Source organism: Rhinatrema bivittatum, chromosome 5, assembly GCF_901001135.1.
Source record: "Rhinatrema bivittatum chromosome 5, aRhiBiv1.1, whole genome shotgun sequence".
NCBI classification, from domain to species: Eukaryota; Metazoa; Chordata; class Amphibia; order Gymnophiona; family Rhinatrematidae; genus Rhinatrema; species Rhinatrema bivittatum.
In genome coordinates this window covers 212,176,125-212,203,986 of record NC_042619.1, presented here as the reverse complement: position 1 = coordinate 212,203,986, position 27,862 = coordinate 212,176,125, and the positions used below count along the sequence as shown (strand labels likewise).

General features: G+C 48.8%; 1 protein-coding gene across 1 annotated transcript in view; it reads right to left on the bottom strand.

Annotated features, from left to right (window-relative positions):
- EFHC2 (EF-hand domain containing 2) overlaps window positions 1–27,862 on the bottom strand; it is a 161,244-nt gene that overhangs the window by 98,577 nt on the left and 34,805 nt on the right. Inside the window, exons 3-6 of the mRNA XM_029603120.1 lie at window positions 27,474–27,624; window positions 21,335–21,558; window positions 11,953–12,204; window positions 674–781 (exon numbers count right to left, since the gene is read on the bottom strand). Coding sequence (XP_029458980.1) covers window positions 674–781; window positions 11,953–12,204; window positions 21,335–21,558; window positions 27,474–27,624 — 735 coding nt within the window. The remainder of the gene's footprint in view (window positions 1–673; window positions 782–11,952; window positions 12,205–21,334; window positions 21,559–27,473; window positions 27,625–27,862) is intronic.

Below are 27,862 nucleotides of genomic sequence, written 5' to 3'. Positions count from 1 at the left end.
TGATTTTATAATAATGCATTAGCATGACTTCAAACTATATGTCAGGACATGACTAATATTAAAGTTGGCTTCACTTGAAAGCAATAAAATCAAGGGTGAATCTACCCATAGAAAGCCACCATATTGTGAATCACTTGATTTACATCAGCTGTGGCGGCACACCATCTTGTTGGGTGAGGGGTTAAAAATCATCTATCCACTTGCCTATAGGCAGCCTAGGGCATAAATCCACTGCAGAATAAAATGCATCATTAAATAGCATTCCATGGGGAAAGGGCTAGAAACCCAAAGAAAAAGAACTTCCCTCCATCCTTCCCTCCACAGCATCCCACTCTACCTCAAAACCCCACATCATTCTTCAGATTAGAATATTTAAAGATTAGTGTCCTCCTTTGGAGGTATAGAGTCCATTGCAGTGAACTTAGTTCTCTGTATTAACATCTGGACTGGGTACTTGAAAGGTATGTCTGACCTTTCTTGGCAAGGATAATAAGAATGGATTCCAGATTTGTTAAAAAAAAGAAAAAATTGCTCTTTTGAGGCCTGATTTACTAAATTGCTTTTGCCACAGACACAGAATAGGAGAAAAGTCTAAGCAATTCAAAATCTTAATGTATAACAAAAAGAAAGAAAGAGAAGTTATGCACTATTCAGCTCATGGCCACTATCTCACCTCAAGGCGGTCTAGGAGGTGGCGGCCCCCATGACCCATCGGTCCAAACACATTCAGAATAGTGTGAGATGAAACCTGACCGGGCCGAGGCAGATCCACCGGGGCATGCTGCAAAGAACAGGAAATTCATTTCAGGAATCTGGCATGAAGGAGGCCCAAGATATAGGTGCATTTACCAGCAGAGTAGCAACAAACACGCATTGAGTGAAAAACCAGCTCAGTGTGTTATGCCCTGTGTTATGTGTCATGTTTATTTATTTATTACTCAGATTTATTTCCCACCTTGATGATTATGGAATTCACTCAAAGCAGGTTACAGAATATTAAAAAAAATTATCTCACACACGGGTCATTTGTAGCTTCACATTTCAAACATGTCAACAGATTTGAAAAACAGCAAAATCACAATACAACGCCATACAATAAAGTGTGCCTCAAGACCTAACTCTAATTAAATCTACAATCATGACTAAGCTCTAACCGCAACATAATACTGGTGACTAACTTAAAATAAATAGCACCATAGTGAAAATTCTGGATTGCAGTATGTTTAAGGTGTAAATCTTTTTGGGTTTACCATTTAAAGGCCTGATAGTGAGACCAGTCAGGTATTTGTCGGAGCTCTTCTGGTAAGGAGCTCCATAGAGTATTTGCTGCCCCCCTGAAGGATCTATTGCGGATGTCTGTTCTTTTTACTTGTTTTATGGATGGAGTAGTTATGGCCTAAAAGGCATGTATGCAGATAGCCTTTCGCTCAAGTAAATAGGTCCATCTCCTCTTAGAGGCTTGAATATCAGAGTTTTGAATTTCATCCTGTACGGTGTTGGCAACCAGTACTGTTTGAGTAGAATGGGTGTGATGTGGTCTTATGGTTTGCATCCTTCTATCAGTTATGCAGTGGAGTTCAGTATTATCTGGAGTTTGTGTAGGGCCTTGTTTGTTAAACCCTTGTAAACTGCGTTGCAGTAATCCATTTTTCGTAAGAAGGTAGAATCTTTGAAAGTTCTGAAGTTGAAAGTGGCAGCTTTTTATTGTGGCCCAAAATGGTGAGTTCCAAATGTATTAGACTCCAAGGTTTTTTACCTGTATTTTTAGTGGCAGCTCATAGGTTGTGGATGAGATGTTCAGGTCAGGCATTTGTTTGTGTCTCTTGCATGTATAGGTATCTCCATTCTTTTGGGATTTAGGTGAAGTTTATCATTTTTTGACCATTCTTGAATGGCTGTAAGGCACGTGCTTCACTTATTTATAACTGTGGCTGGGTCTGGATCCATTGGTAGATCGAGTTGGACATCATCCACATAGTTGTAGGCTTTTATATCAAAGGTTTGAATCAACTATGCCAGGGGCTTGAGATATATGTTAAAGAGTACTGATGACAATATGGAGCCTTAGGGGCACCCCAGAGTTCAAGATCCAAAGTGCAGATATGGTGTCAGCACAATGTATTGATTGTCGCCTATCCGACAGAAGGGAAATAGGATTTTGCCACCTAGGCCAGCTGTGATCAAATGAGTAATGTGATCTACAGTGTCAAAGTCTTCTGAGAAATCCAATAACACTAAAACTGCTGCCTGGCTTCTGTCACAATATTTAAGGAGATTATCCAACAGGACAACAAGGACTGTTTCTATTCCATATCTTTTTATGAATTCAGATTGAAATGGGTTGAACCTGGTTTTTTTCTGTGAGCCTGTCAGGGCAAGACCCTAACATGGGCTGGAAAAGAAAATTAGGTCTTACCTTTGATAATTTTCATTCCTGTAGTACCACAGATCAGTCTAGACTCCTGGGTTTTGCCCCCCCCCTCTAGCAGATGGAGACAGAAGTTTACAAAAAAATCTCCGCCTTATCTAGGCTGGTGCCACCTACAGTCTGGCAGTATTACTTAATGTCAAAGCAGAATGAAGCCCCAATCAAACACCAAATTAACTATATACAGTAACCTAACAACAAGAACCGGCTCAACAACCCCCCAAATGGGAACAGAACCCGAGCCATCGATAACAGGATAGACAGGAAGAAGCTGAGAATGAAAGAAAAAAACAATCATTACGGACTCTCCCTTGTCATAGCAGAATAAATGGGCGGGACTCTGGACTGATCCATGGTACTACAGGAACGAAAATTATCAAAGGTAAGACCTAATTTTCTTTTCCCTGTACGTACCTGGATCAGTCCAGACTCCTGGGATGTACCAGAGCTACCTCAAATGGGATGGGATCCGGAGAGTCCCGCTCTGATCACCCCTGTACCAAAATTCCCGTGCCTGGAGCCTGAACATCCAGGCAATAATGTCGGGCGAATGTGTGTAAGGATTTCCATGTCGCTGCCCTACAAATCTCCTCTGGGGATATATGGTGGCATTCTGCCCAGGACGTAGCCTGGAAACACGTAGAATGTGTCTTGAGACCCACTGGTAAAGACCTACCCTGCAACAGATACGCAGAACTGATTGCCTCTTTCAACCAGTGAGCAATAGTAGTCTTGGAAGCAGCATTACCCTGACGAGGTCCGCTCCAAAGCACAAACAGATGGTCTGATACCCTGAAGGGGTTAGTAACCTCCAGGTAGTGCAACAGTGTCCGATGAACATCCAACCTGCGCAAATTCTTATAGAAAGGATCCGCTCTATCCAAATCAGAAAATGAAGGCAATTCAACTGTCTGATTAAGATGAAACGCAGATACCACCTTAGGTAAAAAGGAAGGAACTGTTCGAAGTGACACCCCCTTTTCCGAAATTCGCAAAAAGGGCTCCCGACAAGACAGAGCTTGGAGCTTGGAAACCCACCTTGCCGAGACAATTGCCACCAAGAATACCACCTTCAGTGTCAAATCTTTTAAGGTAGACTTGCGAATAGGCTCAAAGGGAGCGCCGCACAAAGCCTTCAATACCAGATTCAAATTCCAGGAAGGACAAGGACTATGTAATGGTGGACGTAAATGCTTAGCACCCCGAAGAAATCGAATCACATCTGGATGCGACAACAATGACCCACCTTGAACCTGACCACGCAACGACGCCAGAGCCGCCACCTGCACCCATAGGGACCTACACGATATTCCCTTTGCCAAACTATCCTGGAGAAAGCGTAAGACCTCGGGCACGGAAGCGCGAGTGGGCATCACATCCTGATCAAGACACCACGTCTCAAATACCTTCCAGACGCGCACATAAGATAAGGACGTAGAAGCCTTGCGGGACCTTAAAAGGGTGGTTACTACCGCATCCGAATAGCCCCGGGACTTCAGCCTTCTCCTCTCAAAAGCCATGCCGCTAGACAGAAGCATTCGACCTGGTCGAAACAATCGGGTCCTTGATGAAGAAGATCTGGTACATACGGAAACCGAATGGGGTCCTCTAGCGCCAGGTTTTGGAGATCCGCAAACCAAGGACAACGCGGCCATTCGGGTGCGATGAGTATCATGGACGTCGGATGCAACTCTATGCGCCATAGTGTCCGACCGATGAGAGGCCACGGTGGGAATACATAAAGGAGCACATCCGTTGGCCAGGGCAACACCAGTGCATCCACGCCTTCCGCTCCCGTTTCCCGGCGCCGAGCAAAAAAGCTCAGAGCTTTGGCATTCTTGATTGTCGCCATCAGGTCCAGAGCCGGCGTCCCCCACCGTACACAGATGAGTTGAAATGCGACGTCCGCGAGTTCCTACTCTCCGGGATCCAGGCGATTGCGCTAAAAGTCTGCCTGGACGTTCTCTACCCCGGCAATATGCGATGCCGCAATACTGCTCAGGTGCCATTCTGCCCACGCCATCAGCTGCCGGGCTTCACATGCAACTGGTTGGCTTCTGGTTTCTCCCTGACGATTGATGTAGGCCACCGTGGTCGCATTGTCCGACAGTATTCTGACCGACTTGCCTCGGACCAGCGGAAGAAAGGCCTGAAGGGCCAGACGTACTGCCCTGGTCTCCAACCGATTGATGGACCAAGCCGCTTCCTGTGGAGACCAGATGCCCTGTACTGACTTTCGGAGACAAACTGCTCCCCACCCATACAGGCTGGCATCCGTGTTGATCACTGTCCAGGAGGGAACCGCCAACGGGACTCCACGGCTCAAGTTGACTGGATATAGCCACCAATCCATGCTGGACCGAGCCGACTGTGTTAGAGGTAAAGGTAGATGAAATTGTTCCGACACCGGATTCCAGCGGGAAAGCAATGCTGACTGTAAGGGTCGCATATGAGCGAAAGTCCAGGGAACCAATTCCAGCGTTGAAGTCATTGACCCCACCATTTGGAGATAGTCCCAGACTATTGGCATAGGCTTGGTTAACAACCGCCGAGCTTGGCTCTGTAACTTGAGCATGCGGTCCTGTGTGAGGGACACCATTCCCTTCCGAGTGTCGAACAAAGCTCTCCAGAGACTGAGAAGGCACCAGGTAACTTTTGGCCGTATTGATCACCCAGCCGAGCTTTTGCAATAAGTCGATCACCTGGTGAACTGCTTCCTGACAAAGACGTTCCGACTTCGCACGAATCAGCCAATCGTCCAGGTTCGGGTGTACTAGGAACCCTTCCCTGCGAATGTGCACTGCTACCACCACCATAATCTTGGTGAACGTCCGAGGGGCGGTGGCTAGACCGAACGGCAACGCCTGAAACTGGAAATGTTGACCCATCACGGTGAACCTGAGGTATCGTTGGTGCTCTGCGTGGATTCTGATATAAAGATACACTTCTGTGAGATCCAGAGACATGAGAAACTCCCCTTGTCTCACCGAGGCGATGACCGACCGCAGAGTCTCCATACAAAAACGAGGTATTCTCAGACACTTGTTGACGCTTTTGAGGTCGAGAATCGGACGAAAAGTTCCTTCCTTCTTTGGAACCACGAAATAAATGGAGTACCAGCCTCGGCGGAGCTCATGCAGCGGAACCGGCACTATCGCGCCGAAATCCTGCAGACGATGTAGCGTCTCCCGTACCGCCTGACGTTTCTCGGAAAACCCGCACGGCGACACCAGGAAACACTGGCGGGGCCGCTGTGCAAAATCTAACACGTAACCTCGACCTATCACCTCTAGGACCCACTGATCCGAGGTGATCCTGGTCCACTCCTCGTAAAACCGTGCTAATCTGCCACCAATCACTGGTACCGAGGAGTGGACCGGCTGCCCATCATTGGGAAGGCTTACCACTCTGTGCCTCGTACCGGCCCCTGACCTTCCAAAACGGCGCCCACGAAAGGACTGGGAGTACGACTGCTTCCGGTTGGCACTGTGCCGAAAGGAGGAGGCCGACCCCCGCGAATTGCGAGGCCTCCAACCACCGCGAAAACGGAACCGTGACGACGGAGCCCCTCTAGACCAAGGTCTGTCCTCCAGCAAACGATGTACCTTGTTCTCGCCTAGTGACTCAATCAAATCCTCCAGTTCCTTACCAAACAACAACTTGCCCTTAAACGGCAGAGAGCCCAACCGAGCTTAGACGACACATCCGCCGCCCAATGGCGCAGCCACAACAAATACCGCACTGACACCGCCGAAACCATGGATCGTGCTGATGTGCGAAGTAAGTCATAAAAGGCATCGGCACTATAGGCAATCACCGCCTCTAAGCGGCCCGCCTGTAGTGCCTCTTCCTGCGAAAGAGATTCATTGGCCAACAACTGTTGAACCCACCGAAGTCCCGCGTGCAATGAGAAATTGCCGCAGATAGCCGCATGAATTCCGAGCGCGGAGACTTCGAATATCTTCTTAAGCTATATCTCCAGCTTGCGATCTTGCAAATCTTTGAGAGCCGTTCCTCCGGTCACCGGGATGGTGGTCTTCTTTGTGACTGCCGCCACCACCGAATCTATCCTAGGGACCTTCAACAGTTCCAGCACGTCCTCAGGCAGAGGGTAGAGCTTATCCATGGCTTTAGCCACCTTAAGCCCCAAATCTGGGGTATCCCATTCCTTGAAAAGTAAATCCGACGCTGAAAAATGCAAGGGAAAAGCAGATGGTGGACCTCTTGGTCCCAAAACTACCGGATCCGTGACCCCTAATCTGGACTCCGTTTGCGGCAACTCTATGCCTAACTCCCCCAGAATCGCCGGGATCAAGGGCCCCAACTCATCACGGCAGAACAACCGTACTACTTTGGGGTTATCCCCATCTGCCCCATGGGAACCGCTCCAGCCACCTGTTAACTGATCCCCGTCCCCTCAATACCCCTCGGGGGCTGGGACGGCGGATCGTGGTCCATTTGTTCCTCATCTGGGTCATCTGAGTCCGAGGTGGTATCAGGATCCCCCCGAGGCACACCTAGTCTGAAAGGCCGGGCCCTCCCAGGAGGATCAGACACCTGAATGGGCCTGGCCCGCTTCCCAGACTCCGACGCCGGGACTCCTGAGACCCCCTTGACCTCTTTCTGGCTAGGCAACGCGCCTTAAAAGCTTTGTGCATCACTAACACAAACTCCGAGGAAAAAGAATCCGATGGGCCGTCCCCGGATCCCCCTCAGGGACCTCCGAATCACTTGTACAGAGTGGCCGCGCAGATTTGTCTCCCTCAGGGACTCTGCGCTGAGGAGATAAGCATGGCGGGGAGTCCTCCCCTCCCCGGTCCAACGGGCGTGCAAGAATCGTGGGCCCCGATGTAAATAAAATGGCGGGCATTCCCGCCGCCGGCACACCAGATCCCAAAATGGTGCCCGTTCCCATGCTCCGCGGAGACGGGCCTAATCCAGCTCCAGACTTGCTCCCCGGAGCTGCGGAACGCAGCTTGACCTCACGCTCCCTCCGGGAGTGAAGATGCCCCCTCACCTCCCGAGACGCAGCTGGAACAGAGGCTGTGGAAAGAAAAAACGGAGAGAGAGAGGGAGAGAAGGCAAGAACAACACGACCCCTCGGCGATTCCCAGCACCCCCAACACGGCCGGAGCGCTAAGGAAAAAAGAAACTGCGGTGCAAGCAAAAAACAATAAGAAATAACACCTTTTTTTTTCTTTTTTTTTTAAATACCGTTACCGTTCGCTGCCAGCTCCGGGACCACCTGGGGGGAGTGAGCCGGGCTCCCCGGTGTCACCCCCAGGAAGAAGATAGATGCTGGCAAGGGCACCAAGCCCACACTTCAGCGGCCTCTAACACCAGGGGGGATGGTTCCCGCAGGACCTCACAACCCCCTGGGAGGTGAGTGACTGGACCTGCAGGCAAGCTACTGCGGCCTCAGTCTCCTAATTAGCTGAACTATCTAAAACTATCCTTTTTTTTTTTTTTTACAACTAACTAGGCCTCAATTCAGACTGTAGGTTTTGCACCCTCACCACCTGCTAGGAGACAGAAGAATACTGCCAGACTGTAGGTGGCCCCAGCCTAGATAAGGCGGAGTTTTGTTTGTAAACTTCTGTCTCCATCTGCTAGAGGGGGGGCAAAACCCAGGAGTCTGGACTGATCCGGGTACGTACAGGGAACTGATGACAGTCCAGTTGTCCTAACCTGGATACCAATTAGAAACAGCTGGAAATAAAACTAGTTCAGGAATCCCTTCAGGCCACACCTCTGGGCATCAGGGATTGGCTGGGGCTTGACTAAAATGGGTTGCAGGAAGCTGTTTGCAGAAATTCAGATGCTGGAGGCTAGGCAGGGTGGATCCAAGATGGCCGATCGATAGGTTTTGCACGTCATCAGCTCTCTCGGGCATATACAAGATTTTGTTTTCTTGCTATATTCTTTACCTGTGATGGGAAGAAAGCAGAAACCTAGGACTGAGCCTTACCCTGCGGTTCCTCCGGCAACTCCTTTCTCCAGCCCGAAGGATGCCCACGTCCTGCGCAGCAGCTCGGTATTGGGGCTTCAGCCGCTGGAGAGAGGGGGAAGGGAATCTGAGCTCCCCTCTCTCCCTGGCTCTCTGTCACCTTTTAGCCCCATAGAAGGAACTCCACCAGATAATCCCACTGCTACGAGAGGGACCCTAGAGTCGAGGGAGATGCCGCCAGACCAGAGTGCCGGTGAGCTGAGCCCTGCGGGGGAATGCCAGGGCGACGGCAGCAGCAGTGAGTCCAGGGTTTCATCGAGGACAGTCCGGATTGGGAGGAGATGTATTGCTGGAAGGGATTGGTGGCAACGTTGCGGAGTCTTTCCCTTTGAGAATGCCTACTTTGTTGTCTACTGTGCAAAGACCTACGGTTTTTTCCCTGGAGACAATTTGGGAAGCCATTATAGAAATGAGAAGTTCAATTTTACAACAACTATCACCAGTTATCGCCAAATGTAATGAGTTGGAGGAAAAGATTTTGGTGTTTTCCAACGCAACAGAAGCAATGGATCGACAAGTTTCCTCTTTAAGAGACCAAGTAAATGGAATACAGCAAGCACAGTCAGTAATGACTAAAGAAAGGAGCAATTTGGCCTTGAAAATTGAAAATCTGGAAAATACTGTTAAGAACAGGAATTTAAGATTTATTAATTTTCCTCAGGCACCCCTAACCCCCCCTAGGAAGATGTTTAGGAGGTACCTAATGGAAATCCTTCAGGTTCCAGAAAATGCGATTCCATCAGTATCTAAGATTTTCTACTTGGCAAAGTTTAGAAGAAGGGAAGTACAAGGTGAAGGAATAGTGCCGTTGGTACCTGTTGGAGAACAAGTGTGAACATTTCTGCTGTGCTGGAAACGTCTGATTCAGAGTTAGCTATTCCAGCTACACTTATAGTGACTTTAGCACGTGAACCAGACAAGGAATGGTTAATGAGACTGTTTCAGACATAGGACTCAGTCTTTTCTTCAATGCAAAGTCAGAGTGTTTCTTGATGTCTTACGGGAGACTCAAAGAGAGACGAGTTTACAATTTTGGCTGCCCAAGCTATGGGGTCCTCACTAGTTGGCATTACTAACTGGATGGGCACGGATCAAGGATGCAGGTTGTTGGACGTAGGAGGCCACCTTCAGTAACTGGGGTAAATGATTGCCATACCTTTAATGTGTTTGGCAGTGCTGAGCTTATCTTTGTCTCTAAATGGGTATTGTCTTGATGATGTTGACACAAGTCCTTGATTCAGTTCTCAGTGTAGGAGGTAATTTCATTTCCCGGTAATTTAAAAGTAACAGTATGATTTTGTTGAGATGGTAATTGTAGTAGACCATTTACTATTTTAGATAGTTTCTTGGTTGGGTTTGGGGCTTGCTCAATACACTAGGGAAATATTCCTTTTTGGCCTTTGTTATGGTTTTGTGGTAGGTTATCATGTGTATCTGCATTTTAGTCTGCCCTGTTCGAGGAGTATCTTGCACCATTTTCTATCTAGTCTATGTCCTTGATGTTTTACAGCTCAAAGTTCTTGGAAATACCAAGATGAGCTTCTGTGGGGCGGGCACAGAACTTGAAAGGGAATTTTGCCTAAGACTTTTACTAGGTTTTCATTTCATACCTTTACTTGCTCTTTTACAGATGATGGCTTATCATCCATGGGGGGGGGGGGGAGAATCTAGGGTATTTAGCAAGATATCCTGAGTCTGGGATTTCTTGTTCTGGATCACTTTCAAGGATCTGGTTGTATCTGCCTGTTTAGTCATTGCATAGTGAGAACGTAATTATTGAGTACTTGGACCAAGAAAGTGGTGTTATCTTAATGCCATAAACCTGATGCTCTGGTTTTTCTACTCCCAGGTGTAGTATGTGCCTTTCTTATGTGTAGGAGATGTTATAACCTTGGTGAGATCTAGTGTCATCCTGGTGGTGAGGAAGTCAACTATGTGTAACGTTAGGTTATCTCTGTGTTAATTAAAGTCACTCATGACCACTAGTTTGGTAAATCTTAGTCAAATTTGTAATCAGTTCTGGTAGCTCTTGAACAAATGACATGTTATTTCGAAGAGGGAGACAGACCACTAGAAGCCCTATTGCGTTCTCAACTCCTAGCTGGCCTAGCAGATATTCTGAGTCCGATACTTGTGAAACAGGGATTTGGTGCATTTTTATAGTGTTTTGGGACAGGACTGCTACTCCTTCTCTGCATCTTCTTGATCTGGGTTTGTGAAAAACAGAGAAGCCTTCTTGACTTAGTTTGCTTAATGAGACTCTTCCTGCCTTATCTAGCCATGCTTCAATTAAACCCCAAGTTGTTTAAATTTAGTTCATTTATAAAGTTCTGGATCTTCAAATATATTTTGTTTACTGATCTGGCATTAACTAGCCCCATGTGTCCAAATATCATGTGTAAGGATTTGTCTTTTGTGTGGACAGCTGGTAGTTGTCAGTATTGAAAGGTGTTCTCATCCTTTGCCTTTTCTGAGATCTGGGGTACACAAGGATGTCCTCTCTCTCGTATCACTGGGATTTCAGAGATCTCTGAGTTTTTGGGTGCTAGACAGCAGGTGGTATGTCATAGTGGGGGGCCTTGATTGGTTGCAGCACTGTCCTTTGCAAATAATGATTTTAAATTGGCTCTCAAAGTTTAACTGGTGAAAGAATCAATATAATCATTGCCCTAAAAATGGTCTCTCTCACTGGGTGAGCTTGATAGTACAGTCAAAACAATGAAAAGGTCTCTAATTGGATGAGAGTGGGCGCACAGTCATAACAATGCAAAAGACATAAAACAGTGTGACAAGTGTGACAAGGGATGTTATCTGATAACAGCATAATCAAGGGCATGATCATGATTAGAAAACATTTAATAAAGCATTGTGCTTTTAATTCTTTTTAAGACCGGCATATCTCTGGCAAGATTTGGTGGGTTGTTATCGAAAGAACTTGGCTGCCGATGAGTCAGAGCTTCATTGTCTAGACTGCTGTAAGCAAAAGTATCTATTTTCAGAGACAGAGAGAAGTCAAATTACATTTGAAAAATTCAAACCACCTTCAAGTGTTCATCTGTGTGGTTTGTTGGAACCTTAGCGCTCCACATAGCCAAGATCATGAAAAAACCCACCTTTTCCAAAATACTACCCCAATACAGAGCAATGTCCTTCAAATTCTCTTAAAACAGGAAATGCCTTCTTTTCTTCCCACAATCTGCACAAGAAACAGTCTTCTTCTCCTTCTAGGACAGTAATACACATTCTGTCTCCCTCTCCCCTTTCTCCATCTAGGAAAAGAAAATGTTCTCTCCTGCCTCCTGAAACAATCTCTCATTCCTCCACCCCGAATTTGAAATAATTGCTCTTTCTCTCTCTCTTCTTCCTCCTACCTTTCCACACCCTGTTTTAAAAAGAAAATGGAAACCACCATTGTGGCTAATACCATCTGAGGCAATATTAGGAAGATATTAGACAGCCAAATCTGTTCTGTATGGAAAGCTGTGTGAACTGTAATACTGAGTTGGTCATAGTTTACCTTGGGTAGTTTCATTCTGTGAATAAGTACTGGAGCGTTATCCCGACCTGAATTGGACTTTCTGACTTCTAGGACCTCAACGGTATCATCAGCCAGAAAGTAGTGCACAATCAGCTCTCTCAAGTCCCCAAAGAGAGACTCTCGGTCATCCCACATGCCATAAAATCGCAAAACATGTCTGTCATGTGCCAGAAACTGCCTCAGCGTATCCATCGGATCGTAAGGACGTAAGGGTTTCATGAATTCATACATCTGAAAAAAAAAAACCAGATTACACAAGGATGTTACAGAATTGAGGAGTCAAAGACTAATGCAAAAGGCAAATAAGTGATGTAGATTGATTTACCGAGTTATAGATATAACATGATGCTCTAACACCCAAATCTTTCCATCCCAAAAATACGGCAATTCTATTGATTCAGATGTCACATAAATGCCAGTTCTGTTACAAGAGAAACCCACACAGGAGGAAGCAGGCTGCGCTAAGGCAGGAAGTTCTGGCACCATGTGCTGATAGCAGGAGGGCCCAGGGCCACTCTGTTGCTTGGCAGAGAGGTACGTGGAGGGGCAGCAGCAACTAAAGGAGGAGGAGATAGGGTGGCCAGGTTTTCTGCTTTATACAGGGCGGTCCTGTTTTTTCCTTTCCAAAAACTGTCCTATGTCCTAGTGGACAAGAATAAGATATACAGTTGTCTTATTTTTCAATCTGGCTGTATTTTACTGACTTTCATACACAACACACATGGACAGATGGAGTATTTTAAAAAAGGGAAACACAAATGTTGTGTTGAATCATCATCCCTCTACCCATTCCCCTCTCATCTTCCCCTCTGCTTTTCCTCCCCTTTCTTCTGCTCCTTCCAGGCTCCTCTCCAAACCCACCCCCCCCCCCCCTCCCCATATGTTTTTCACCTCCTCCCAGGTTCCTCTGTCTCCACCTCCTCTCCCTCAGGTATGTTTTCATCTCCAATCCCCCATAAATTTATCTCCAGAGGATGTGGTTAGTGCAGTTAGTATAGCTGTGTTTAAAAAAGGAATGGATAAGTTCTTGGAGGAAATGAAAATTATTCCTTACCTGCTAATTTTCGTTCCTGTAGTACCATGGATCAGTCCAGACGGTGGGTTATGTCCCCCGTCCAGCAGATGGAGTCAGAACAGAAAACTTCTGTGGGAGGTCCTATATTACCTCACCTCCCTTGCCTCTATCTTCAGTATCTAGCCTAGTCAAGCCAAGACGAGAAGAGACAGAGAGATCAAGTAACTACGCCCTGAAATGACGGTCATTAAACAAGAACTATAAACCTCAACAGAGAACTTGCAAAAAACAGAGCTGTGGGATACAGGTCCTGGTAAACCAGGGAGAGCAGAGAGGAACAGGAGAGGACAGTCGAGCAGAGGCGACCCACCAAAGATAATACCCCCAAACAAAGGGAGGGCGTCTGGACTGATCCATGGTACTACAGGAACGAAAATTAGCAGGTAAGGAATAATTTTCATTTCCCTGTACGTACCAGGATCAGTCCAGACGGTGGGATGTACCCAAGCTTCCCTCCTATGGGCAGGCCGTAGAGAGCCCTGCTCGAATGACCCGATCCCTGAAAGAACCGACCATCGGCGCTCGGATGTCCAGGCGATAGTGTCTCGCAAAGGTATGAAGCGATTTCCAAGTCGCCGCTCTGCAGATCTCCTGTGCGGACACCGCGCTACTCTCCGCCCAAGACGCAGCTTGAGCGCGAAGGGAGTGAGCCTTAACCCCCAGCGGAGGATGCCTTCCTGCCCCAAGATAAGCGGCGGCGATCGCACCCTTCAACCAGCGGGCGATGGAAGGCTTGGAAGCCATGCGACCCTTCCTGGGACCCGACCAAAGCACGAACAAATGGTCAGAGGCGGAACTCGTTCGTGACCTCCAGATAGCGCATTAGACATCATTTAACATCTAGCTTGCGCAGGTCCCTAGGGTCGCTCGCAGAAAAGGAAGGTAGTTCAACCGACTGATTGAGGTGAAAAGCCGAAACCACCTTGGGCAGAAAAGATGGGACCGTGCGCAAGGAGACCCCCTCGTCAGTGAAACGGAGGTACGGCTACCGGCAGGATAATGCCTGAAGCTCCGAAATAAGTCGCGCCGAACTGATCGCCACCAGAAAGATCGTCTTGAAAGTGATGTCCTTGAGGATGGTGTCCCGAAGAGGCTCAAAAGATGGCCCACTAAGCACCCGCAGTACCAAGTTCAGATTCCAAGACGGACAAGGCGGACGTATCGGAGGTTTCAGATGCTTGACTCCTTTGCGGAAACGCACGACATCCGGATGGGAGGAGAGGAGCGACCACTTTCCGAAGTGCAGAAAGGCACCTAGAGCCGCCACCTGCACCTGGACCGAGTTATAAGCGAGGCCCAAGTCCAGCCCCTCCTGCAGGAACGAGAGGATCTGTGGTACCGAAGAGTGAGTCTGCTGGATGGCGTGCAACACACACCAAGTCTCGAAAACCTTCCACACCCGGACATAAGTTACGGAAGTGGACTGCTTGCGTGTTCGCAGTAGAGTCGAAATGACAGCTTCCAGATAGCCTCGGCGTCTCAGCTTGCGCCTCTCAAAAGCCAAGCCACAAGACAGAAGCAATCTGCCTCCTCTAAAAATATGGGCCCTTGACGGAGGAGACGCGGCAGATGACCGAGACGTACCGGGCCCTCCATGGCTAGGTGAAGAAGGTCCGCAAACCACGGCCGACGGGGCCACTCTGGTGCCACCAGAATCCTCCGGATTACCTTTCCCACGAGGGGCCATGGGGGAAATACATACAACAGGACGCGCCGGGGCCACGGCAGGACCAGGGCATCGACTCCCTCCGCGCCATGCTCCCTACTGCGGCTGAAGAATCGCGGGGCCTTTGCATTTCCCGCGGTGTCCATGAGATCCATGTGTGGGCGCCCCCAGTGAGCGATTATCAAACGCATCGCTTCCTCTGAGAGTTCCCACTCCCCAGGATCTAAGTGCTGTCGACTTAGGAAGTCCGCCTGCACGTTGTCCACGCCTGCGATGTGGGAGGCCGCCAAGCACAGTAAGTGGAGTTCCGCCCATTGCATCAGCTTGTCTGCTTCCAAGGAGACTTGAAGGCTTCTCGTGCCCCCCTGACGATTGATGTAGGACACCGTGATCGCATTGTCCGACAGGATCCGAACCGCCCGGTGGCGCACCCGTGGAAGGAAACCCTTCAAAGCTAAGCGGACCACTCTGGTCTCCAACCGGTTGATGGGCCACCGTGCCTGATCCGCTGTCCACCGGCCCTGAAGAGAGCTCTCCTGACAGACCGCCCCCCAGCCCGAAAGACTGGCATCTGTGGTGACTACTACCCAATCCGGAACCTCCAGGGAAACTCCCTGAGCCAGATGCTGAGGGTCCAGCCACCACTGGAGGCTGTCTAAGGTTGGTCTCGGTATTGGAAGGACCGCCTGAAAATCCCATGACACCGGCTTCCACCTGGACATCAGAGCCTTCTGGAGAGGACGCAGATGAGCGAATGCCCATGGGACCAGATCGATGGTGGAGGCTATGGTTCCCAGGACCTGCAGGTAATCCCATGCAATGGGTTCCAGAAGCGACGAGAAATGCAGGATCTGCTCGCGGAGCGCCTGTGCCCGTTCCGGACGTAGGAACAACATGCCCTCCTTCGTGTCGAAATGTGCTCCCAGAAAATCCAACGACTGGGAGGGGACCAGGTTGCTTTTGGCATAGTTGACAATCCACCCCAGCATCCGGAGCAGCCAAAGCACTCTGTTGACCGCTCGGAGGCCCTGGATCCGGGAATTCGCCCGTATGAGCCAGTCGTCCAGGTAGGGGTGTACCAGGATGCCTTCCCGGCGCAATGCCGCTGCCACCACTATCATGACCTTCGTGAAGACCCGGGGCGCAGTGGCCAAACCAAAGGGCAGGGCGCGGAACTGAAAATGATGACCCATAATCTTGAAACGGAGGTAGCACTGGTGCGCCCGATGGATAGGGATATGAAGGTAGGCCTCCGTGAGATCCAACGAGGCCAGGAATTCCCCCCGATGCACTGCTGCCAAGACCGAGCGGAGGGTTTCCATGCGAAAACGAGGGACCCGGAGGGACTTGTTGACCGTCTTGAGATCCAGGATAGGACGAAAAGTGCCTTCCTTCTTCGGTACCACGAAATAGATGGAGTAATGTTTGTTGCCAGCGAATGTGGTTAGTGCAGTTAGTATAGCTGTGTTTAAAAAAGGATTGGATAAGTTCTTGGAGGAGAAGTCCATTACCTGCTATTAAGTTCACTTAGAGAATAGCCACTGCCATTAGCAATGGTTACATGGAATGGACTTAGTTTTTGGGTACTTGCCAGGTTCATATGGCCTGGATTGGCCACTGTTGGAAACAGGATGCTGGGCTTGATGGACCCTTGGTCTGACCCAGTATGGCATTTTCTTATGTTCTTAATGACCCCGACCCAACTCGGAGGCGGGGACCGGCACTATCGCTCCCAGAGCTTGGAGACGGGCGAGGGTCTGACGAACGGCCTCTTGCTTGTGGAGGGGCCTGCATGGAGAGAAAAGAAACCTGTCTCTGGGTGCGCGGACAAAATCCAACGCGTATCCGTGTTTTAGAATATCCAAGACCCACTGGTCCGACGTGATTTGGACCCACTCTTCGTAGAAGAGAGCAATCCGGCCCCCCAGCATGGGAATCAGATCGTGGGTCCGCCTGGCATCATTGGCCAGTTTTGATGGAGGAGGCGGAAATGGAGGGGCCCCGTCCTTGTCCCTCCCTACCGGGATGGCGCCCACGAAAGGACCGGTTCCAGGAATTCGATTGAGAGGATGGAGTCCGAGGAGGCTGTTGTCGCGTGGACCGCGTCCTGCGCTGATTCCGGGACCAATACCTAGAAATAGTGAAAGGTCTCGGGGCTCACGGACGGTCCTCCGGGAGTCTATGAACTGCGTTCTCGTTGAGTGACTTGATAATTTGATCCAGATCCTCCCCAAAAAGAAACTTACCCTTAGACGGGTCTTGGAAGAGGCATCCGCCAACCAGTTCCGAAGCCACAGGAGGCGCCGAGCCGAGACCACCGCTACCATGGAGCGAGCTAGGACCCTGAGTAGGTCATACAAGGCATCCGCTCCGGCAAATTCCGGGAGGTAAGAAGTTGTTGGACCCAACGGAGGCCCGCTCTCTGCGCTAGGGAGCTGCAAATAGCTGCCCGCATCCCCAACGCCGAGACCTCAAAAACTCTCTTGAGGTAAACTTCCAGCTTTCTGTCCTGAATGTCCTTCAGTGCCGTGCCCCCCGTGACGGGGATGGTAGTATGCTTAGTAACTGCCGATACTGCCGAATCCACGGCGGGCATCTTGAGAATCTCCAGGAAGTCCTGTGGTAGGGGGTAGAGCTTCTCCATCACCCTACTAACCCTGAGGGTTGCCTCAGGAGCATCCCACTCCCTGGAAATAAGTTGAATAAATGTGGGATGAGTGGGAAAAGCCTTGGCCAAAGGCCGAAGACCCGCCAGCAGGGGGTCTCCCTTTCGAACCTTAGGGTCGGGTCTGACCGGTTGGGGGGGGGGGGGGTGTCAATGTCCATCTCCCACAGGATGTGGGGAATAAGGTCGTCCAATTCATCTGAATTGGACTGAAAGATGCGGAGAACTCTCGGATCGTCTCCTTCCACCTGGGCCGCCAAGGTGGGATCGTCCCCAGTCAGGTCCACAGGAGGGTCCCCCCCAGACTCACGTGCGGCGCTTGAGGTGGCACGGGAGGGCCCCGGGAGGGCCCCGGACAGTTGTGCAGTGCCCTGAGAGGGGGACCCCCCCAGAGGCATGGTCGAGCGGGCCAGTTTGGGAGGAGTGGGACCCGGGAAATCCAGCAGCGCATCTCTGCACTGTAGGAATGCTTTATGCATTAAAATAATAAACTCGGGAGAAAAAGAAGAAATCCCCACGGGGGGGCACCCCGGGGTCTCCCCCTCCCGATGTCCTGTCTCCGGTTCGACAAAGGGTGCCCGTGTAGGCGGCGCAGCTGCAATCAGGGAATCCTCTTCAGAGAACCCTGCCTCGGAGTCAGTCATCAAAATGGCCGCCGTTCCCGCGCTCAGTGGGAACGGAGCCTGCCGCTTCCTAGAGTTGCGGTCCGGGCCGTTCGCGGTGTCCCCCCCTGGAGGCTGGCTTCCCCGTCGGGGAGGCAGCCAGCGCAATGCCCCTCCCGGGAAAGCCAACCTCCCTGTCGACCACAGGAGACACAAGCCGCCGAGCGCGGCATCGAAGCACGAGGGGGGGAGGGGCGGGCGAGCGCGGCAAAGATCCCTGCGTGCTACAGTCCAAGCTCTCAGACCAGACCCCCTATCGACCTGGTGAACCGCTGTGGAATCTACCCTCCCGGCGGCCGGCGGCCCTGGGGAATGGAGCGTTGCGGGGCCGCGGGTCGGGTACGATCGCCTCGTTGGGGGGGGGAGAGACTGGAACCACCAGCGTGTACCCCGACAGTCAAGAGCAGTCCAACGGCGTTGAAACACACAATATAAGGTAAGCCTGAAAGAAAAAATCAGCACACTTACCCGCAAGCTGAATAGAGCAGAAAGGGGGGGGGGGGGGGGGGAGAGGAGGAAGAAACAGGCCTGTCAGCAAGCCCCGGTGGAGGGAGAACAATCAGGCCCTCCAGGCAAAAATAGACCTCCTAACTAATCACCTAGGAGATAAACCCCCTTTAACCTAATCCTCTTTTTTTTTTTTTTTTTATTACTTGATCCCTCAAGACGAACAGGAAAAGCCTAGAAATCTAAGCTATGGTGGTGGGGAACACTGATTCCCCTGCTCACATCTGCTGGAGTCAGAAAGATACTGACGATAGAGGCAAGGGAGGTGAGGTAATATAGGACCTCCCACAGAAGTTTTCTGTTCTGACTCCATCTGCTGGACGAGGGACATAACCCACCGTCTGGACTGATCCTGGTACGTACAGGGAAAAGTCCATTACCTGCTATTAATTAAGTTGACTTAGAAAATAACCACTGCTATTACTAGCAACGGTAACATGGAATAGACTTAGTTTTTGGGTACTTGCCAGGTTCTTATGGCCTGGATTGGCCACTGTTGGAAACAGGATGCTGGGCTTGATGGACCCTTGGTCTGATCCAGTATGGTATGTTCTTATGTTCTCTCTTAAGTTCCCTTCCCTTCCCTCCATCTCCATCTCCTACCCTCTCCCATGCAGTGTCAAACTCCATCATCTTCTTATGCACCCATAAGGTTCTCTTTATCTACTCCCTTCCCACACCAGGGTTCTCTGCATTTCCTCCTGCCTTTAGATTTCTCTTTCTGTCTTTTTCTCCTTTCCCTTAGGTTCTTCTTCATCTATCTCCACCCCCATTTCCCCCAGCTCCTGTCTCCCTCTTCCCTCCTCAGACTCCCATCCAGGTTTTTCTCCATCACCCTCTTCTCTCTTTCAGATTCCTCTCAACTTTTTGGGCACAGTAATATGTATCAGAGCCTGTTGCAGCAGATACATTAAGTGGTGGTGTGGAGGGGGGGATAGGTATGCACTTTACAGGAGAGGGTTCAGTTCAGTAAAAATCCTTTTTCCCCGTCTCCTTCTCACCTCCACTTCAGTCTCCAGATCCGTTCTTTCTCTCAGCTTGATCCCCAGTTCTTCTCCCCTTCTCTCCTCCAAACTCAACCCTAGACCAGTCCTCCCTCTCTCCAGCTTGATACCTGATCCTCTTTCCCTCTCTCACTCTCCTTTTTTTTCACTTACCTCATGGATCCAACCCAGTCTGATTCTCCCGGAGGCAGCAGCTTGGGCAACTATACCCTACCAACAATTAAGCTGCCTTCTGAACATATGGCCTCCTGCAAGGACTCGAATGGCAGCCTGCCTCTGAATCTTTGCCCTGCTGGCACATGCTTCCGGTCACACAGGAAATGGCCCCACCATACAGTAGGTACCACAGAAAAAGAGGGAGGTGAGCTGCTACAGCAAAGCTTCCCAAACTTTTAAGCAAATTGGCCCTCATTTTAGCATTTGAAAATTCACAGGCCCCAGAGGATGACCAAAACAAATTATCAGGGGTGCAGTTCTGCCAAGCTGGGGGTACACAACAAAGAGACTGTATGCAGTTATGGTCATTTAGAAGGGAATGAAGAATAAAATGGAAAATATCATAATACCTCTGATTCGATTGATAGTGCGACCACACCTTAAGTACTATGAGCAGTTCTGGTCACCCTGTCTCATGAAAGATAAAGAAACTATAAAGGCAGAGAGAAGGTTAACAAACTGAAAAGGGAGATAGAACAGCTCCTTTATTCAGAAAGGTTAAGTGGGTTAGGGTTCTTCAGCTTGGAGAAGAGATGACAGAGAGGATATGATTAAGATTTATAAAATCATGAGTGGGGTGGAACAGGTAAATAGGGAGTGGTTAATTACCCTTTCCAATAGCACTAAGACTAGGGGACACTACACGAATAACATGTAGCAGATTTAAAAACAAATTGGATTTTTTCACTCAGCATATAATAAAGCTGTGGAATTTGAGGCCAAGGATATGGTCATTGGTCAAGGCATCTGGCATAGCAAAGTTGAATAGATGTTTGAATAAGTTTCTGAAGGAAATGTCCATAAACAATTATTAGCCAGGTGGATGCAGAGAAAGCTACCACTTGTCCCTGGGAGTGAGCAAGAAGGAATGGAGCCTCTCTTTGAGATCTGTAGAATACTTCCTAGTGGCCACTGTCAGAGACAGGATGCTGGGCTAAATGGACCTTTGGTCTGAGCCAGCAAGGACATCTTATATTCTTAAACTGGAGGGGCAATATTCCTAATGCCTGTCCACCATAACATTGGGCCTGGTACAGGCAGGGTCATGGTGAGCATATGCTTCCTTTCCCCTCGGCTGCTATTTCCCATGGTATGCACCTCCTTTTGATCAGAACATATGGGAGGAGGAGGAGCAGCCAGAGTTACTGATCTGATTGCCCGGAAGGAGAGGAGGTGGAGGAAGATTGGCCTGTTAAAACATGGTAATGTTTAATATGGCTTTTCCATGGGGGATGTCCTGTATTCTAGGGAAGTGTCAGTGGCCACCAAAGGAGGAGGACTGGCAGATTTTAAGACCTGCCAGGAATTTCTTTGCCACCCTTTGCAACTCATTCTGATAAGCAGCTTCTTGTGCTATTAAGTCATGCCTGCCCCTCCCCTCTCTTTCCAAGAATCTCACCACCAAACTATTTCTGCCACTACCAGCATCCTCATATCTCTTGTGTAAGTTCCTTTCCTTTCACTGAGAGTGTAAGCCCTTTACGTATTGAACTGAAGACGATCTGCTTTTCATGGATGCACTGCAGTTCTACACTCTGGAGACAGAGGAGAGGCACTGTCACTCACCTTATTCCGCGATGTGGTGTAAGGGTCTACTGGAATGGAACCCGCAAGGTTTATCCTTACTCCAAGTTTACGTAAAAAGTTCCTGGTGAACTGATCGCAGTCTATGATCATGTAAGGCTTGGCATAGAAGACGATTTCTTTGTTGATGTTGAAGTGCTCCATGGTGTAGAACTCTTCATCGTTAGGAGGCGGGAGAGGGATCCGATGACGTCGGATTATGGTTCCTAAAATATAGACTTTTTTTTATAAAGTGGAAGCCAGTTATGCAACTCTTATTTGCAAAGGATGGAACGCTTAATTAAACCTGTTGAGAGTTGAACTAAATAGATGGGCTCTATCAGCAGAGAGATGGGCTCTCAGAAATATCTCTTTCACAGGATCCTCCAGATAGTTGCAGAAATTTTGAAAAAAAAAAAAAAAAAAGAACAAACTAATCTCTACAGAAAAATATGGGCAAAGTCAATGCATTTGCCAAACAGAATACCAATACTACCAAACCTGAGTATTTTAACAACATAAGTCTGTAACAGAGACACAAAATACACTTGGGTACATAAATAGTAAATACCTTACTCACCTGGGATATGAAAGGAAAATTGGTTCTTACCTGCTAATTTTCATTCATTTAGTACCACAGATCAGTCCAGACTCCTGGGTTTTGCCTCTCAAACTGTTGGAAACAGAGAAAGTTGTACTGACACTGCCACTTAAGCCAAGTTGCCACCTGCAGTCCCTCAGTATTGATCTGTACCCAAGCCAGAAATTTTGCAAACAAAACCATCTATACTCCCCCAAACAAGCAGTGGGAAGAGGAGAACAACAAAACACGAATTGAGCCCACACAAAACCCTGTGCAGGACTAACAAAACCTCCACCATTCTTCAGAGTAAGCAAAGAAAAAAGAAAGACAAATTGAGCAGACTCTCCAAAACACATATATCCTCCAGAGGGTGGGATTCTGGACTGATCTGTGGTACTACAGGAACGAAAATTAGCAGGTAAGAACCAATTTTCCTTTCCCTGTACGTACCCGGATCAGTCCAGACTCCTGGGATGTACCAAAGCTTCCCTAAATAGGGTGGGGCTGAGAGAGTCCAGCTTGAATTACACTTTCACCAAATCCCCTGGTCTCTGGATCCTGGACATTGAAGCGATAATGCCTCACAAAATTGTGCAACGACTTCCAAATAGCTGCTCTACAGATCTCTTGCGGAGAAACCAATTGACACTTGGCCCAGGAGGCCAACTGAGATCGAGTACAATGTGCCCAAAGTCCCTCTGGAACTGGGCAACCCTGACAGATATATGCTGAACTAATAGCCTCTTTCAACCTTCTCGCAATGATAGCTTTTGTTGCCTTATGCCCCTTCTTGGTACCAACTCCACAGAACAAAAAGATGATCGGACTTGCAGAAACTATTGGTGACCTCAAGATACCGCATCAAAGTGCGTTTTACATCTAAATGTTGCGCCCATCGGTCGCAGGCGGCTGCAACCTTTGCTGCTCACCTCCCTTCTCTATGCAGCTCCGAGTCTGGGCAGAATGGCGGCCTCCGCTTCCACATGCCGACCCTCATGGCGTGCCTGGGACGACATGGGTGCTCCCGGCAGCCATCTTGCATCCGGGGTTACCTAAGGCACGCGCGCGCGCGCCTGCCCCTGCCCCCTTAACTACATCATGGCGGGAACCTCAGGGGCGTCCCCACCGCATGATGTCAGACACTCACGATACTTAAACCCAGCTGACCATCTGAGCTATGAGTTAGCAAGGAATCTCGTCCTGATGGTTCCGCCCCTCTGGGACTTCGCCTCACTGACTTCTGGGTGACCTAGTTACCCGCTCCTTGGGGGCCCTGCCGCACTCAGGGCTATCCGCTCCTCGGAGAGCCATTCTCTGTCTCTCTCTGTTTCAGTGAGTTCCTGCATCGTTCTCAGACGCCTCTGGCTGCTCCTGTTCAAGTCATCCTCGGTGCTGTTCTCCATCTACTTCTACAGTACCAGTGTGAGTACACTACCTTCATGGCATGGATTTTCGGGTTACCCCACTTGCGGGCCACTACCGGATCCCTCTTGTCTTGTGCAACTATACCAGCGGCTTCCGGCCTACCCCACACTGCGGACCACTACCGGGATTGCCAGCACAAGCCAAGCCTAGAGAAGGTATTCACTGGACCACTCCGCATTGCGGATTACTACTGGACAGACCAGCTACAGTACTGACTCTTTTGCTTCGCTCTTCAAATCTTGGCTTGGGTGTCACCATTATGGGAACGTGAAGATCCTATCTTGAATGACCTATCAGTATTTCTGAAGCTTTTCAAGTCTGTCTTCGATGACACAGCTCACCACACCATCGCTGGATCCGTTCTGCATAACCTCCAGCAAGGTAATAAGCCGCTGACAGACTATGCGACTGAATTCAAGACTTTAGCATCCGAACTACACTGGGACACAGGATGTTTACGTGCCATTTTTATGGAGGGTCTCAATTCTCGCTTAAAGGATGAACTGGTGGCTCGCGATTTGCCTGAGTCTCTGATGAAACTGGCTGGGAGAATTGACCACCGCATTCGTGACCGGACTCAAGAGGCTTAGAGTCCTTGGAAGCCGGTCCCGGGAGCTAACCGTCCTAAGCCTGTGCCAATTGCCTCAAGTCTACCATCTGCCTCCATAGAAGAAGATGAGCCTATGCAACTAGGACAAAGTCATTTAACTTCTAAAGAAAGACGATTCCGCAAACGCATGGGGTTATGCATGTACTGTGGCCAATCGGGCCACACTGTCCAAACTTGTCCCATCTGTCCAGGAAACTTACAGGCTTAGGATCCGGAGGACTCCTCCTAGGCCTCACCGCTCCATCTCCTCCATTATCCTTACCAGTCTCACTTATTCATGGAAGCCTTGAGTTTCAGACCCTCGTCCTCATAGACTCCAGGACTGGAGGAAATTTCATCTTAAAATGCTTAGTGGAACATCTACGGATTCCTACCAAACAAACAGCTACGCCATTGCTATTATCTTCAATCCATGGAGAGCCACTTCCTGGAGAAGTTTCACTGATTCCCAGGCCATCGGCCTGCATACCGCAGCTTTGCACTCTGAAACCATCTCCTTCCTCGTATTGGAAAAGGCCATGCATCCTGTGGTACTCGGGCTGCCCTGGCTACAAGATCATATGCCACAGTTAAACTGGACAACGCTGGAATTATTTCGATGGGGTCCTGGTTGTCATGACCGGTGCCTCGCAGAAGTTTCACCAATTGTATGCATGCCCACTACGCCATCGTTACCAGGCCTATCTCCACAATACGCCGCCTTCCAGGATGTTTTCTCTAAACAAGCAGCTGATGTACTTCCACCTCACAGAGTTTTTGACTGTGCTATAAACCTGAAACCCAATTCAGAGCCTCCAAAAGGAAGAGTTTACCCTCTTTCTGCAACAGAGACTAAGGCTATGTCTGCCTATATACAAGAAAATCTTCAAAAGGGATTTATCAGACCCTCCAAATCCCCGGCTGGAGCAGGATTCTTTTTTGTGGGGAAAAAAAGATGGAATTTTACGTCCTTGCATCGACTATAGAGGTCTGAATGAAATTGCTATCAAGGACTGGTATCCCCTGCCCTTAATTTCCGAATTATTTGACAGAATCCAGGGAGCCAAGATATTTTCTAAACTGGATCTCAAAGGAGCTTACAATTTGGTGCGCATTCGTGAAGGTGACGAATGGAAAACAGCCTTTAACACCTGCGATGGACATTTCGAATATCTCGTCATGCCCTTCGGATTAAGTAACGCACCTGCAGTTTTTCAAAATATGATGAATGACATCTTACGGGACTTACTATATCAATGTGTAGTGGTGTACCTTGATGATATTCTGATCTTCTCCCAAGATCTACAAACACATCAAGAGGACGTCAAGAAGGTGTTAAGACACCTGCGAGAGTACCACCTATACTCAAAACTAGAGAAGTGTGAGTTCCACAAAGAGTCTGTACCCTTCTTGGGCTACATCGTTTCTAAAAATGGGTTTCAGATGGACTCCAAGAAATTAGAAAGCATCCGAGATTGGCCTCAACCTATAGGCCTGAAGGCATTGTGCCGCTTCTTGGGCTTCATGAACTACTATCATTCCTTTATCAAAAACTACTCATCATTGACAGTTCCTCTCACTGCTATGATATGCTATGCTACCAACTGGTCTCCTGAAGCCATATCAACCTTCCTGACACTTAAAGAGGCTTTTCAAAGAAAGCTGTGCCTTTGCCATCCAGATCTGCATCGCCCATTCATCGTCGAGGTCGACGCATCAGACGTCGGCGTGAGAGTGGTTTTGAGCCAGTACAGCGAATCCAATGTGCTCCATCCCTGCTCATTCTTCTCGAGACGGTTCTCGCCTGTTGAAAAAATGGCCAATGGCACGGATACCCTGTCACATGGTAAGGGCAATGGGGCATCAGTGCCATTTTTTTTAGAACAGCTGATGCCTGGGAACGGGAAATCTCTCCCCGAGGCCCCCCTGGATCTCTCCTCTCCCCGAGTCCCCCCTGGATCTCTCCCCAAGGCCCCCCTGGACCACCAGGTAATTTTAAAAGGTTCTGGAGGGGTCGGGAGGGGGGGGGGTCGATTTAAAGGGTCGGGTGGGGGTTTTTTTTAGCGGCGCGGGCCTCCCTAAAAAAAAAATTAGTGATGTGAATTGGAATCGGAAACGATTCCAATTCACATATCTTAACGATCAGATTTCCCCCCCCCCCCCCCCCACCCAGCCGAATCTGATCGTTAAGATGATCTGGCACACGATTCACATCTCTACTAATAGGTTTCTTGTTGAATGAAAGTACTTACTGAAATATTTTAGAAATGAGAAATGTGGGCATGGCACACGGATTTTATAACATGTGCGTGCTGGGAAGCTTTTTTTTATGTTTTAAGAGGTGTGTGCATATATATGTAAATTATATTGTATGTGTAATTGGGTACCCATGGGCCAGTATGGAGAAAAATCCATTAGGCCACTATTTTCCCACAATCCACCCCAGGACAGACGCGCACGTCCCCGCAAGAACAGGCTGCCCCACTCGGCATTAAAAACAGGGTCAGATGGGGAAGAAGAGGAGACCGCACCGGGTAGGCAGGGACAAGAAGCACCTGGAAAAGGAAGGCACAGGAGCCGACAGGAGAGACAGCAAGTCCGAGACGGGAGTTGTGCTGCCTCACATCCACTCCTGGCTGCTTTTCTGAAATTTATTTTTTTTTAAAAAACAAAATTTACACAGCAAACTATGGCACAAAGTACTTCCCTGAGAAAGGCTGGAGGCTCTGCTGGTCCCTCAGGGCAAGTGGCCCGGATCCTCCGGGTATCAGCTCTGCCCGGTGCACAAGAAGCGAGCTTAAAAAAGGTTCCCCGACCTCCTGCTCATCCTCCTCTTAAACCAGAAAGGATGGCCGCCCTGGGACCTAACAACCCTCTGGGAGGCCGAACCCGAAGTCTAAATCTTCATAACTTTTTTTCTTTTTCCCAGACTGCAGGCTTTGCACCTCCACCAGCTGCTGGAGACAGAGAAACACTGAGGGACTGTAGGTGGCACCTCGGCTTAAGTAGCAGTGGCAGTAAAACTTTCTCTGTCTCCTTCTGCTGGAGGGGGAGGCAAAACCCAGGAGTCTGGGCTGATCTGGGTACATACAGGGAACAGACAATTTCTGGCTCCATGCCTTCCACTACCTATGTAACTGGCATCCATTTAACTTCAGGAACAAAATAAAAATCAGCAAAATGTTTATTATTGATTTTTCTACCCATGGACTTAATTTTATATAGTGCTTGGGATTTTCCTCCTCATTTATCCCACCCACCCCCATCCCAAATGGCATAACAGTACAGCACAGAGAACCTTCGCTAGTGCCTAGAGGCAGAGAGATATCTCCTTTAAAATGAAACACTCAGAACCCTTTGTGACTGACAAAGGCCTGTCACAATAGCAATAGTCACTCTCTCTTTCTCTTCCCAGGCTCATGTACCTGAACCATGTCAATCCCAGGGGCCAGAAGACTCAAACACATCTGCTGCACTGCAATGTATAGCACTACTGCCCGAGTCATTCCTCCAGCCCATACTGCTTGTTTAAGAATAGTATGTACCTTGTGGAATTCCACTGTTTTTGACTTCCGGTTCCACCACTTGAATTGTATCATCCTCAAGGTAGAAGTAGATTTTACAAAGTCTTACTCTATAGGCTTCTTGACTGCTTGAAATGATTTCCTCTGTAAAATATGCATCAAAAGAAAGCACCTATGGAAATTTTAAACAGAGGAGCAGAAAAAAAATAATTCCTTTACATTTCCATATTATATGAGGTACCAGGTAGTACTGTTTAGTGCTCCCCTTACTCTTTTGTTCACTTAGTATGTTTTGATATATTTAAAACCAACTAGAACTGTATGGACTTGGGTTTTTTGAAAAATCAAACAAAATATTCTTCTTTTTCAGTCTTGCATATTGAATCCTGGATCAGAGAGAAGCTTCCCTG